At 48.1% G+C, this 13,695-nt stretch overlaps 1 protein-coding gene across 5 annotated transcripts in view; it reads left to right on the plus strand.

The window, feature by feature from the left end:
- Window positions 1-6: 6 nt before the first annotated feature.
- The window catches only part of tnikb (TRAF2 and NCK interacting kinase b), a 41,038-nt gene continuing 27,349 nt past the window's right edge, over window positions 7-13,695 (plus strand). For all 5 annotated transcript variants that reach the window (XM_086192229.1, XM_086192231.1, XM_086192232.1 and 2 more), the window contains exons 1-8: window positions 7-470; window positions 3,393-3,458; window positions 10,913-10,969; window positions 11,059-11,184; window positions 11,560-11,670; window positions 12,011-12,101; window positions 12,942-13,072; window positions 13,591-13,645. In XM_086192229.1, coding sequence (XP_086048355.1) covers window positions 363-470; window positions 3,393-3,458; window positions 10,913-10,969; window positions 11,059-11,184; window positions 11,560-11,670; window positions 12,011-12,101; window positions 12,942-13,072; window positions 13,591-13,645 — 745 coding nt within the window. In that variant the 5' untranslated portion in view covers window positions 7-362. The remainder of the gene's footprint in view (window positions 471-3,392; window positions 3,459-10,912; window positions 10,970-11,058; window positions 11,185-11,559; window positions 11,671-12,010; window positions 12,102-12,941; window positions 13,073-13,590; window positions 13,646-13,695) is intronic.

Consider the following 13,695-nt stretch of genomic DNA (forward strand, 5'->3'; position numbering starts at 1 on the left):
CCGGGAAGCGCGCTGCTGCTCCGCCACACAGACGCACGGAGGGACGGACGAGCGTGTCGCTGCTCCCGCCGTCTACCTCTCAGTCTTTGTGTCCCCTGGTCCGCCTCGGTTCTGTCCGGTCCTGACTGGTGGTCCAGTGGAGGCATGTAGCAGCGGACCGCCGCGGCGAGCCAAGCAGCATGTAGCACCTGGAGCTCCGCGCACGTCGACTCCCTCCTGCGCTCCTCCTCCGGCTCCTCTCCTCCCTCCTGGAGCATCGCCTGCTGCACTAGGACCGTCGGGGACTGTCGAGGGCGGGCGGGGGGCTTTATTTACCCCAGAGGAGCGCGTGTTCGTCCCCGCCGCGCTGCGCCTCTCGGTCGATGGTCGTTGAGGAAGCTTCCATCTTGAGTCCCGCATCTACCGACAGCACCATGGCGAGCGACTCCCCTGCGCGGAGTCTGGATGAGATAGACCTGTCTGCACTCCGGGTAAATGTCTCCTTCTCTCCTGCGCGCGCGCGTGTGTGATGCTGTCTACGTGCGCGCGTGCGCGGGAAGCTGCCGAGCACCTGTCCACCCTCTCATCCCCATCCGTCCCCCGTCCAGCACCTCCCTGCGCACTCATCTGGTCCTGCTGCCCGGCCAGAGGCGCGTGCAGTGTGTGTGTACGTGGAGAAATGCTCGTGCACCACCCGTGATCCACGCGTGTGCGTGTGTTCACTTCATTGTTTGTTTTTGATGTTTGTCAGTAACAGTCGGAACGTGATGTAATGAGGCTGCTGCCGCTGCCGCGCGCTCACCGGGCGCGTGCGTCGGAGGCTAATAGTGGCCGCTCTTATGTGGGGCAGATGTTAAGCCAGACTCGTGCGCGCGCGCTCACACACGCGCACCTTGAGTGGTACCGACGGTAACCGCAACAGCAGCGAGTTCCGCCATTTCGTGATGTTGTGGCGACAGCGGCGTTGCATCAGGGGCTGTTTTTGTGAGCGTGCGCGTGCGCGAGAATAGGAAGTGTGCAGCTGGAGACACTGAAAGAATGTGTGTGTGGGGGGGGGGGGGTGCGCGTTTGAGGCCGACAGAATGTGATAGGTGATACACACCTCAGCTGAGGAGGAGTGAGGGCGGAGGGTCTGTAAGGTGAGGGTCATGGGGGGGGGGGGGGGGGCATAGTGGTAATGAAAGGGTTCCCACTGAGGTTGGTGGAACACTTGTGTGTGTGTGTGTGTGTCTTCTTTCTTTTCGTCTGCTTATGCAACACAATTGTACCTGCAGAGCAACAACCAAGCCTGGACATGATCTACCGGGTGGGACTCTGTGTGTGTGTGTGTGTGTGTGTGTTAGAGAAACATGGCTGAAGATGAAGAAACAAAGTGAAATGTAAAGAGAAGATGTAAAAGTGAAAATCCTCTCCCTTGGTGGGATTACAACTAAAAATTAGGTCACGTAGGATGGAGAAAGAGAGCTGGCGGGAAACATTTCAGCATGACGCAAAGCCTGTCTCGAGTGCACACACACACACACGCGCACACACACACACACACTTCCTGTTTGTGCAGCGTGTCACGTCCCAAATCTCCTCCTCATCCATCCTCACCACCCATCAGGACTGAAGCCATCTGATAGTCAAACACCAAGGTTGGGAGCTCTGGTAGCATGGAGGGTGCTAACAGCTCTTTAGCCACCAGCAGAGGTCACGTCCTTTTCCATCCAGCAGACAAAACGTGTCTCATGTATGAGTGGAGGAGACGCTGCCCTCAGGAGCTGGTGGTGCTTCCCTGCATCAGAACACGGATGTAATGAGCTCACCCACACACAGGTGCTGCCCTCACCTGTCCGTCAGGGGTCCGTCTCGCTCCTCAAGTTTCCACCCCAAGATTTAAACACATGTTCCAGAACAAAACTGATCATAAGTCCATTCGCCAACTAGAAACAATGGGACAAGACAGAAGTTTTCCTTAGAGGCTCTGTGACAGATCGTGGTAGATAAATTCTGACTCTAGACAGACTATATTGATGCAGGCAGAGGTGGAGCTACACCAACACGTCACACCCACTACCATTCATTGTGCTAAGCTAACTAGCCTGGGTCTCCCTGGAGGAGGGATCTTCTTGTCCGACTGTGGCGATGTTCCTTTCTTTCTCATGGCTTTTGGATTCTTGAAAAAAGTATTTTTTAAATTTCTGTTACTGTTTAATTAAGGTTGAGCAACAAATTCCTCATTCAGGTTTGAGAAAAATGTTTTAGGTTACAATAGAATGTTTCCTAACATTAACCACGAGTTCCAAAGGTTTGATTTCTGTTAAACAAAGGAAAACTTGAGCAGCAAGTAGCCTTGCTTTATTCTTTCTGCTCCTCTCCTGCGTTACTGAGTGTGTCACCTGTAACCAGTGTGTACAGGTGCGTAGTCCTCGGGGATGAGCTGTGCTTTCGTTTGACCTTGAGTGAAACCGATCGCTTCGTTTTAAGCTAATCCCCTTCAGCGCACAGGTCCCTCTGGAGGCGCGCTGACACACAAACTCACACTCATATCAGACGCAAAGGTACACGTGAAGATTTAAATCACTGTTTGGGAGGTTTATTGAATATTAATCAGCAAAGATAAGCTTATCTCCTGAGTGTGTGTGTGTGTGTGTGTGTGTGTGTGTGTGTGTGTGTGTTAGTTCTCCTGTTGTGGGATTTTCCTCCACTTTCTAGTTTATGAGACCAAAACAGGCAGATGTGTCACCTATGGACTGCATCTTGCCGCTGTTCATCGTCTGCCGTTAGCCGTCGCTCTCCGTTAGCTTCTAGCTAAATAGACATGGCTGGCTCTTTCTGCTTTCTGGAATCACTAAGAAGTAATGAAGGAGGGAAAATATCTTTGTGAGTTCAAGACTCACATTAATGGGTACTTGGAAGACAAAATACACTTTTGGATGAAGTATTACTTCATTTATGTAACATCAACCTGCTATTGTGACTTAAAAATACCTTACAAACCGTTGCAGCGCCCCAAGAACTGTGCATGTACACATGAGGAGATGGAACTGTTTTAGGTTTTTGGAAATATGTTTACTGACCTGTGACTGTACGCTTGTCAGCAGCTGTTCATCGTAGTTTAGCATAAAGATTTGAAACATGACAAAATAGCCACAGAAAGATTTGGTGTAATTCTCACCAGGAATAGAGCCTGGTCGAGGTTAGCTGGCGTGGCAGAGTAGGAACGTTCCTGTCTGCAGGCTTGAGAACCATCAGAAAACTCTCAGGTTACCTCCTGAAGGAACAGTACCAGAGTGGTGATGCAGAGTGGCTTTTACAGGCTGATACCGCTGGTATGTAAAGGTGTGTGTGTGGGTGTGTGTGTGCGCCTGTATACCTGTGTTGCCACATAATTTCCTGCTCACTAACTTGTGATCTTGTTTCTTTTTCAGGACCCAGCTGGGATCTTTGAGCTGGTTGAACTGGTTGGTAATGGCACCTATGGGCAGGTCTACAAGGTAAGACTTTGATTCTCTTCCCATGCTTCTGTGTGTGTGTGTGTGTGCGTGTGTGCGTGTGTGTGTGTGTGTGAGAGAGAGAGAGAGAGAGAGATCAAGTGCTCTCAGGCTGGTTGGACTTCATCTCCATACGTGTACATGTTGTGAGATATTGGACAGCCGTGGATCCAGTACCGGACCCTGATCCCGACCACCAGACTGAGGAGCTCCACGTCTCGTGTGACGTCAAGCTTTATCATAACCTCTTATTTAGATAATTATATCCGTGTTCCTGGAGGTTTTTAAGTTCTTTTTCTGTTTTTCTTATGTCATGTACATATATTTTTAAAATTCCGACTGTATATTGAGTGTAATTCAAGTTTTATGGCAAATGAGAATACAGAACTCAGCTCAGTAGGGACGCATCAGTGGTGACCAGCGTCAGTGTCACGTGTATCCGATTCCTAACTGGTCACTTGCAACGGCGCCACCACCGGGAAATAGCGGCGAGTCTGTTATTGATGAACGACACATCAATTACAGAGATGAGCGAGCCAGACAGGAAATCATCACATGGATGGCATAGTCGTCAATTTTTGAAATAACAGACGATGTACAGGTTCCCCCTCACAAAAACAGAAGAGGACCCAATATACACCCAATATACACCCAATATACACCCAATATAGAAACAAACCAGCAGAACCTGAGCGAGTGAACAAAGCTGGCGGGCAGCTGGAGGTTGGCGCCGTTCACGGCGCCACAGCTGAGCCCGGTGGATGTTTGGGGCCGGCGTGGAAGCTCTTCACCGTGAGTCATGAGGATACAAAGCTCGCGTTTTGTAAAACACGTCGGACCAAAAACGACCAACAAACCCACTCAGACTCTACAAACTCAGTCAGGGAAGCGGCTCACGCTAGCAGGCGGAGCGCCAGCCTGCAGGCTCTCCTGCCTCCACTGCTGCTCCTGCTCAGCAGTCAGGCACTCAACACAGCAGCTCCTCATCCCAGGAATTGTTTGTTACTCTTTCCAGGAGAACCCTTCAGTTATCAAAGAATATTTGACTGTCGTTCAAGTCAGAAAGGTCCAGCAACCCGGTGCAATTTGGGGGAACCTCAAGAGTTGTTTTCCTGTAATGAAAATGTAAGATCCTTTACAGAAAAGTGTTTTTTTTTGTCTTTTTATATTCTGTCAATTGTAGCTGTCAGAAAATTGGAGTTGGCAAATATTGGTAATTGGCAGGTCCCACTTGAAGAACAAATGGAGCCGGCCAAGAAAAATGAACATCGGCGTGCCTCTACAGCTCAACATGACCCAGAGCTGAATGTTGCCGTACTACAGGACACAACGCTGTACGACGCCGCAGGAGACGAAGCAGTGATGATGCGGTGACGTGGACTGATGGTGCAGTGTGATACCAGATGACACGAAGTGATATGAAACGATACGAGATGTGGACGTTTCTGCCTGTTAATGGACAGTTTTTCATCGCTGCCGTCACCAAAGTGCTTCCTTGCGGAGAAGAGTTCTTTCACCTGCATTCATGGGAAGAGGGGGGTTCTAGTTCGAGTCATGAGAGAACAACTGTGTAGAAATAAGAGACTTGACTGGGTTTCAGAGCCTCCTCACCCTGCTGGGGGAAAGGTTGAGGAGAGAATCTGGTGGGGAGCGCAGGGTCACAGTCCTGAGGCGGATCCCAGAATGACACGATGTACGTGTAGAGACGCATTCTGACGCCAGAGGTGAGCTCACATGCTACCAGGAGCATGTTAACGGCACGTCTGAACAGGGCTGTCACGGGTGAGTCAGGCTGGTCAAATAGTGGGTGGATTCCTCAGGTGGAGCTGACATGATGACACCCAGATAAGTTCTAACCCCCCCGGTTTATGTCTCAGGCTCTGACTGAGGATCAGCTGCTACCACAGGCAGGCTGAGGAGGCTGCTGCTGTAGATGAGCGCACACAGGAGCTGCCAGCCTCATGAATATTGCAGCCTTTTGTTCACTCGGGTCGAACGTTTCTCTGTGATTTTAAAACGGGGAATGTTTCACTCGTCTGCTGGAAGAACCGCGCTGTCTTGACATAAATTAACCCCAGAGAGTTGCTCATAAAATCAAATGAAGCAAATGTCATTCTTTCATTTTCAGTGCTGTATTTCTGCTCCTGGAAACAGGAGACACATTCACGTCATCTCATCCTCTTTATGCTGCTGATCTGTGGTAGGATCAGTGGCAGGAGAGGAAGCCGCCGCATGCTGCTGCTTCCCTGCTTTGCTGCCGGTGGTTTGGACTGTCACGGTCCATTTGTTTTTGATGTGCTTTGCTTGGAGCTTTGAATGAAGGAGAACTGGAACAAGTCAGAACCTTGAGTCCATCTGGACTGTGTTGGTCTATAATGGGAATTCCTGGATTTTGAATGCTAATCAGGAATATTCTGTACTGATCCTGGTTCCATTTGTTAGAAGAATACAATCATCACCTTAATCTACATCTACCAAAACAGAGTGCTGCAGAAATTAGTCCTTAAACCTGTGAATAAGTTCTCCTAGTAGAACGTTTGGTTGCTGGCCTCCAGGTCAGAGGCCTGAACTCAGGCGTGTGGTTCCCAGCAGCTGCAGATATCAGCAGGTTCAGTTCTACATCAGATCCACCAGTAAACACCAGACCGGTGGATGTTGGAGGTTCAGTTCTACATCAGATCCACCAGTAAACACCAGACCGGTGGATGTTGGAGGTTCAGTTCTACATCAGATCCACCAGTAAACACCAGACCGTGGATGGTGGAGGTTCAGTTCTACATCAGATCCACCAGTAAACACCAGACCGTGGATGGTGGAGGTTCAGTTCTACATCAGATCCACCAGTAAACACCAGACCGTGGATGGTGGAGGTTCAGTTCTACATCAGATCCACCAGTAAACACCAGACTGGTGGATGGTGGAGGTTCAGTTCTACATCAGATCCACCAGTAAACACCAGACTGGTGGATGGTGGAGGTTCAGTTCTACATCAGATCCACCAGTAAACACCAGACTGGTGGATGGTGGAGGTTCAGTTCTACATCAGATCCACCAGTAAACACCAGACTGGTGGATGGTGGAGGTTCAGTTCTACATCATCCACCAGTAAACACCAGACCGGTGGATGTTGGAGGTTCAGTTCTACATCAGATCCACCAGTAAACACCAGACTGGTGGATGTTGGAGTGGTGGAGTCTCAAAAACCTGGGTTGCTAACAAGAGTCTAGAGGAGCCTACAGAGGTCATGGAGGTCATTAAAGGTCATCAGGGGAAACACAAGAAGCCTGAAGCTTAGTGGTGGTGACCTTGAAGTCATGTGACCCTGGTGTCGCTCCTTCCTAGGCTAACGTTAGCTTAGCACTGCTAACGTAGCATCCAGGCTTCCAGCATCATCAGAGGGTTCATCAGTGAAGATGATCTTGATGAACTGAACCTGGAAGATCATCAACTTTTGTTCACCAGAGCTGATTTACTGGTTCAATCACCACAATCACATGGAGCGATCCTATTGGCTGTTGGTGGAGGAGCCAGGAGATGACCACTTCCTGTTGGTGGAGGCACCAGGAGATGACCACTTCCTGTTGGACTACAAACAAACCTCGCCCCTGACATGTTCTATGTCCTTCACGATCATCATGTTCACTGAAAGACTGTCAGCTGTCGACTAGTAAACTTCACCATCGCTGCTTCATATCAGTAGAGGTCACAGTTACCTGGACCTGGGTTCCACTTGGCTCGTACCCCCAAGCAGGTCCGTCTGGAACCTGGAGCCCACCGCCCACCTCCATACTGTATCATGTCCCTCAGAGCCTCAGTAAAATCTGTGATTTTCTAGAGAGACTTTGTTCTGGCACACTTTGGTCTCACACTTTTGGAGCTGTAAACCACCAATATAAAGGTGGCAGAGACTTGGACAGCCGCTGCCCCTGGAGCTGGAGTGCAGTGTGCAGCATTGCACACACAGGCTCACCACTAATCCTATCCAAGCACCACCAAAATACATGTTTTATTGAATTTAACTGCTGTTTTCAAGGGGAATCATCTCGCATCCCTCGTCTGTGTTTCTGTAATTGTTCGTTTTGAGAACATGATGGCGAACCGGTCCCTGCACTCCTCCTGATGATGCTGTCTAGAACAGATCATGATGGTCAATTTTTAGCACCCGTCAGAAACTCCAGCTCTGTCCTGTTACTGCTCTGGACAACAATTCTGCGTTTGAAAGCCTCTTGTGGCCGTACATGTCTTTGGGATGCGAATGCTAACACAAGCACACACATGCTGCAAGTCCCAGGAACCTGCTGGTTTTTTACCTGGACAAGGGAGTAAATCTGGCTGAGGCGTCCAGGGAGTCCCTTCCTGGTGCTCAGCACTGTCACGCAGATTAAATGATGTCAAAGCAACAGCAGCTTTCAACCTCCTCAGCTTCACATTAGCATGTTTGATGTGTTGCATCCTGGTGTTTGTGTCTGTCTTCATGTGTCAGGGCTTGTGTTCAGCTGAGGAATGCCAGGCTTGTCTGAACGCAGCACTTGAGGTGTGTTTCTACGCCTCAGGCTCCCTCCAAAGGATATTCTGCCCTTTTTTGTTATCTCCAGTCATCCTCCTCCTCCTCCTCCTCCTCACCTGCCACCTCCCTCTGTTCTTGCTCGCTTCGTTGCTATCTTTATCCGCTGCTGCATGTGTGTGTGGACTCAGATACTGTTTTAATGGAGCGCACTCACACTCACTCACACACACACACACACACACACACAGGTCAGCCTCGGGAGATTGTTTGTCCGGCCGTCAGTGTCGGAGGAAGGGAGATAGTGAAACAAAGAGCTTCTCAGAGATGGTATCTCCTCCTCTCATCTCCCCTCTCTTATCTCGCTGGCCTTTTATTGCTTCATCGTGGTGGATCGCTGCCATTCGTCAGTAGCTGCTCACACACTTAACCTGACGTCCACGGGGCCTGCAGTCGTCCAGCTACAAGATGTGCAAACTCACAGCCAAGACCCTTGTGCAGGAAGGTTCCAGGTGGTTCTGAACTGGTGCAGTCCAGTACTGGTGGGTACCAGAACAGTCACCTCTGACGGGTTGTAGTTCATGAGTTTCATTCTGATATTCTCAGCAAGGAAGTAGTAGAGGTCACAAGTGCGTCTTTTTACCTGCTATTGTGCATCAGAGTTGCTTGGTAGCTAGCCACTAGCGTTAGCATCAGAGTTGGAGTCTTATGAGAGAGAGAAAAATATTAATGTGATTACACGTTATGAGTTCCTCAGTGCTTTAATCATCTATCTGTCTATCTCTCCATCTATCTGTATGTCTATCCATCTGTAATTCTTCTTGTATCTCAGATTACTTAAATGCAGGTTTTTTTCAATGGTTTCCAGGTCATGTGACCCAGGACCAGATCTGTCATAGTCTCGCGTGTTACCTTCAGGCTCCTTGCATTTGCATCCCCAGCACCTGGAAACACATTCCGATGTGGGAAGTTGCCCTTTAATGAGGCCAGGCGTGAGTTGCGCGGTGTCCCTGGTATCACCTCTAATCCTCTGCTACCTGTTTTTCTCATAACATCTGCTGACTGAGAGACGCTGGCGGCCGACGGCAAGCGATTCTGTGATAGAAGACAGGAATTATATAACGAGGGACAGACAGAAAGGCTTTCCACAGTCTGAGGAGGTTTTCTGCCTGTCAGATACATTCAGTGTCTGATGCAACACCGAGTAACTGTGTGTGTGTGTGTGTGTGTGTGTGTGAGAGAGCAAGTGAGAGAGTGCAAGTGACCCAGAGTGTGAAATATCTTGGCCTCGTAACACACACACACACACACACACACACATCCCTTTGCCTCCTCCAACCCCCATTTGTTGCCCTCACAAAACAACCTGCCAGGCCTGTTGCTAGGTTACCACGAGGAAATGATGTGGCGTGTGTGTCAGTCGGGGGGTTGGTGGGCTGGTGCTGAAGTGCATCAATTCCCACTTTCTCGCCTTAACAGCTGTGATGCTGATTAGTGGAGGAGATGATGCCGCATATTCAGTGTTTAAAAGCTTCGTCAAGCAGTTTCATCCTCTGTTGAGGAACTAAACCTGAGGTCCAGGCCCGCTCAGGGGTCACGGTGAGCTTTTCCAAACAAGAGTGCAGCTGCCCAATTTGAATTCTGAGAATAGTTCCAAACCTGTGATCACAAATTCCTGAAGCTTGGGTGAATATCGTCAGTTTCCAGATGGCGGCGCAGCGTTGATGCTTCCAGGCATGCCTGAGTGTGGCGTGCAGACGCCGCTTCAGGAAGTGACTCTGGTTAGCAAATGATGAGTTAAAGGAGGGGATCAGCAACGGTTGTATTGCGTTCTGTTCTAGCTCACAACCTACACTGATGATAAATTAGCGCTAATGTAGCCTCTATAGCTAGTTAGCTAAGTCAGCATACAGGTTTCTTACCTGTCCAACAGCTGCTACCTGCACGTCCGTAGCTCAACCTTTAGGTTCTTTACGACTCCTCCAGCGAGCAAATGAACCCAAGAATCCCCGGCGCTGCACCGAGCCTTTGATCCTCCTCCTCTCACCTGTTGCTCGTTCTATAAAAGACCTTTTTCTTTTTGCTGTGGTTTCTTCTGGATCCATGCTCACCCTCCTGGATGCTGCTCACCCAAAACCGATCCAACAAGGCCTTGACACCCGCTTCAGACTAGCTGGTCTCAGCCTTTTGATCCAATCAGGTGCAGTCTGGTTTCGGCTGTTGATTGACAGCTGAACAGGCCAACCAATCTAACTGGCAGTGGTTTTTGATTGGGTGGAGGTAAATTTGGCCCTGCACCTCTTATGTATTGGGGATTACGATGCTTCCTTTTTTGAACATCATAGTTTATGAATTAGCATGGAGACATCATGACAAATTCAGGGATTAAAACAAAAAGTACCCCGAAATCTGGAAGCCCGGCCCTCCTTTAAGCAAGCAGCAGTCCGTGTTCCTGCCCCTGAATCACACACCTTCACATCCACAGTATTTAATCCATGTCAGAGCTCCACATCGACACGGAGGAAGCCGAGTAGATTAAAAACTGATGAAGTGAGTTTACTACACTTTTGCTCCTGGAACATCAAAACTTTTTCACTAAATCCTATGAAACTCAACGGAAGATCGAAGCTGGATGTCTACCCTATTTGTCTGCAGCTACTAACGTCCTGTGGCAGCCATGTTGGATTTGTGATTTATGCAGATTTATATACCTCAATATGTGGCACTGCATATTTCAGTTGACTTCAGGTCACTGAACACCAAAACATCAAGATCAGGGCCTGACTCACCAAAGACACTCCCCGTGTACACACACAGACACACACACACAGACACACACACACACACACACACACGCACACACACACACACCTTGACACAGAAAAAAAATGAACTCCTGACCAGACTTTCATTTTAGATGTTAATCATTTGATCTGTCATATTTGTCTTTCAGGGTCGCCATGTCAAAACAGGCCAGCTTGCTGCTATCAAGGTCATGGACGTCACAGGAGTAAGTAACACACACACACACACACACACACACACACACACACACACACACACGCGCCATCATCACTGTGTCTGTTGTTTGCTTGTTAGGATGAGGAAGAGGAGATTAAAGCAGAGATCAATATGTTGAAGAAGTACAGCCACCACAGGAACATCGCAACCTACTACGGAGCCTTCATCAAGAAGAACCCTCCAGGAATGGACGACCAGCTGTGGGTACGTTCACGGCTGGATGTGCGGGAGCGCTGATTTCTTTCATTCAAATGTCTGTTCTGAAAACCCCAAAACAAACTATTAGATCATGAAAACGATCCTCTTTACCTGCTCGTTGGTTTGAGTCTACATTTCCAAATTAAATGTACAAGACTGAAAGTTAACTGGCTATGTAGTATGCTAACCTAGCTAGCTAGTTACGAATGCCTTGAAAAGGTGAATTAGTGTCTTGATTTTTCATCTGCTGATGTGTCACATTCTGACCCTGACCCAACAGATTAAGTTTGTTGGAGACCAATTACATCAGTAATACAGTCCATCAGGGGACTGTTAGCATAGAAGTAATACGTGTGTACTCGTACATGTTTATTTGTCCAGCTGGTGATGGAGTTCTGTGGGGCCGGCTCGGTGACGGATCTAATCAAGAACACCAAAGGGAATACTCTGAAGGAGGAGTGGATCGCCTACATCTGCCGGGAGATCCTCAGGGTGAGGACCCAATATGACAATTAATAATAACAGAAAAAAAGGCAACAGCAGCATGAAAATCCACTTTCTCTCAAGAAAACATTAAAGCACCTCAGATAGCTCCCTGTGGAACACCTTCATTACATCTTCTCTTAACTTCAAGGTACTTATGCACTCCTACTTCATCTCAACTGCAGTTTAGCTCTTTTGAGAACCCGTGTGTTCTTTGAGAGAACCATAGAGCAGCATCATATATCTAAGAGGAGGCTCAGGGCCAGACCCATCGTCCAGGATATACTTGCTGATGAAAGGGAAGGCTGTTCTGTCTACATAACAACGAGTGCTTGTGTGTCGTCTCCAGGGTCTCACCCATCTCCACCAGCACAAGGTCATCCACAGAGATATCAAAGGCCAGAATGTGCTGCTGACAGAAAACGCAGAGGTCAAACTAGGTGAGCAGACACTGATTATCCTAACTTCCACCACACTGGCCCTTCATCTGAACTCAGACCTAACCTGCACCTGCCTGGCCCGTATGAACCTGCAAGGACCTCCAAGACAACTGAAGCTCCTGTAGTTTGAAGTAGTTAGTATTTTGTAGCACGTTTGCTCCTTTTACTGTACATCTTTTACCCTAATGAGTTTTTATTACTACGTGAAGGACTTTTTAATTTCCCCCGTGTAGTCTTAACCACTACACTGCCCCTTGAGCATGTCTCCATATATATAATACATACATATCCACAATGTTCTCGCATGGTCACATGTCTCGGGGTTCTCAAATGTCAGCAGAGAACTTCTTAACCTGTCCGTTTGTCTCTCCACACACACACATAGTTGGTGTAACGGTATATACTCTTGTATATACCGTTACACCAACTATGTGTGTGTTATGGTATATACTGTTGTATACTGATATAATACCTTTTGGTGATCATAATTCACAAAATTTACCAAATGAAGTAAAATATGTGTATATTAATGTATAGATATATGAATCACATACTTTAAATGTATGTTTCTGTATAATTTAATTTCCTCTTTCGTGCATCTTTATTAAACAAACCCAACACACAAAAACATTAATCTCAGTGATTGATCAAGATGATTGATGGATGATTACCTATCAGCTAATTTCCATCCCGTAAACATAAACTTACATTGTGAGGACTCGTCCGCAAAAATGATTCAATGAGTGAAGGTTTAGTGGACTGTAATCTACACTGCTGGAAACATGATCGCGTGTGTGTGTGTGTGTGTGTGTGTGTGTGTGTGTGTGTGTGTGTGTGTAGTGGACTTTGGTGTGAGCGCTCAGCTGGACCGTACGGTGGGACGGAGGAACACATTTATCGGGACACCGTACTGGATGGCCCCAGAGGTCATTGCCTGTGATGAGAACCCCGATGCCACATATGACTTCAAGGTAGACCCACTGTGTGTGTGGTGTGTGTGTGTGTGTGTGTGTGTGTGTGTGTGTGTGTGTGTGTGTGTGTGTGTGTGTGTGTGTGTGTGTGTGTCTAAGAGAGGCATTCTTTACTGTCCGTATTGTCACAACAGTCATACGGTCAGTGATAAGGCTCTTATTCTGGATGTCATTAGAAATGCTTTTGCTGGCAAAGCTGCAGTAATAGCAACCACATATTCTAAGAACAAAGTTTCAAAAAAGACAATATAAACAAAATACTGCCTAGATGAGACCCATGACCTCTGACCCTCTGGGGTTTACATGTCAAGAAACCCTCAATTCAATAGTAAGGCTGTTTCCATGGAGTGATTTGTGTTTTCTGGCTGAAATATGCAGCTGAGTGTCTTGGAAAAGGATACAGTAGCATTTGTGTCCTCCATTTATCATCTGATAAGCACACTGGCCAGCCAAGCAGTCCTCACAGTGTGTGAAGTAGGTTGAGGAAGTGAACGTCTTCTCCCTCCGTGTCTCTCCAGAGTGATCTGTGGTCGCTCGGTATCACAGCCATCGAGATGGCAGAGGGAGCGCCACGTAAGTGTCAACCATCCGACTCATTTAATTCATGCTCTGCCCCACAGCAG

Source organism: Aulostomus chinensis, chromosome 21 (assembly GCF_037954235.1).
Source record: "Aulostomus chinensis isolate RoL2024-O1b breed Wild chromosome 21, RoL_Achi_v1.0, whole genome shotgun sequence".
In the NCBI taxonomy this organism is placed as follows: Eukaryota; Metazoa; Chordata; class Actinopteri; order Syngnathiformes; family Aulostomidae; genus Aulostomus; species Aulostomus chinensis.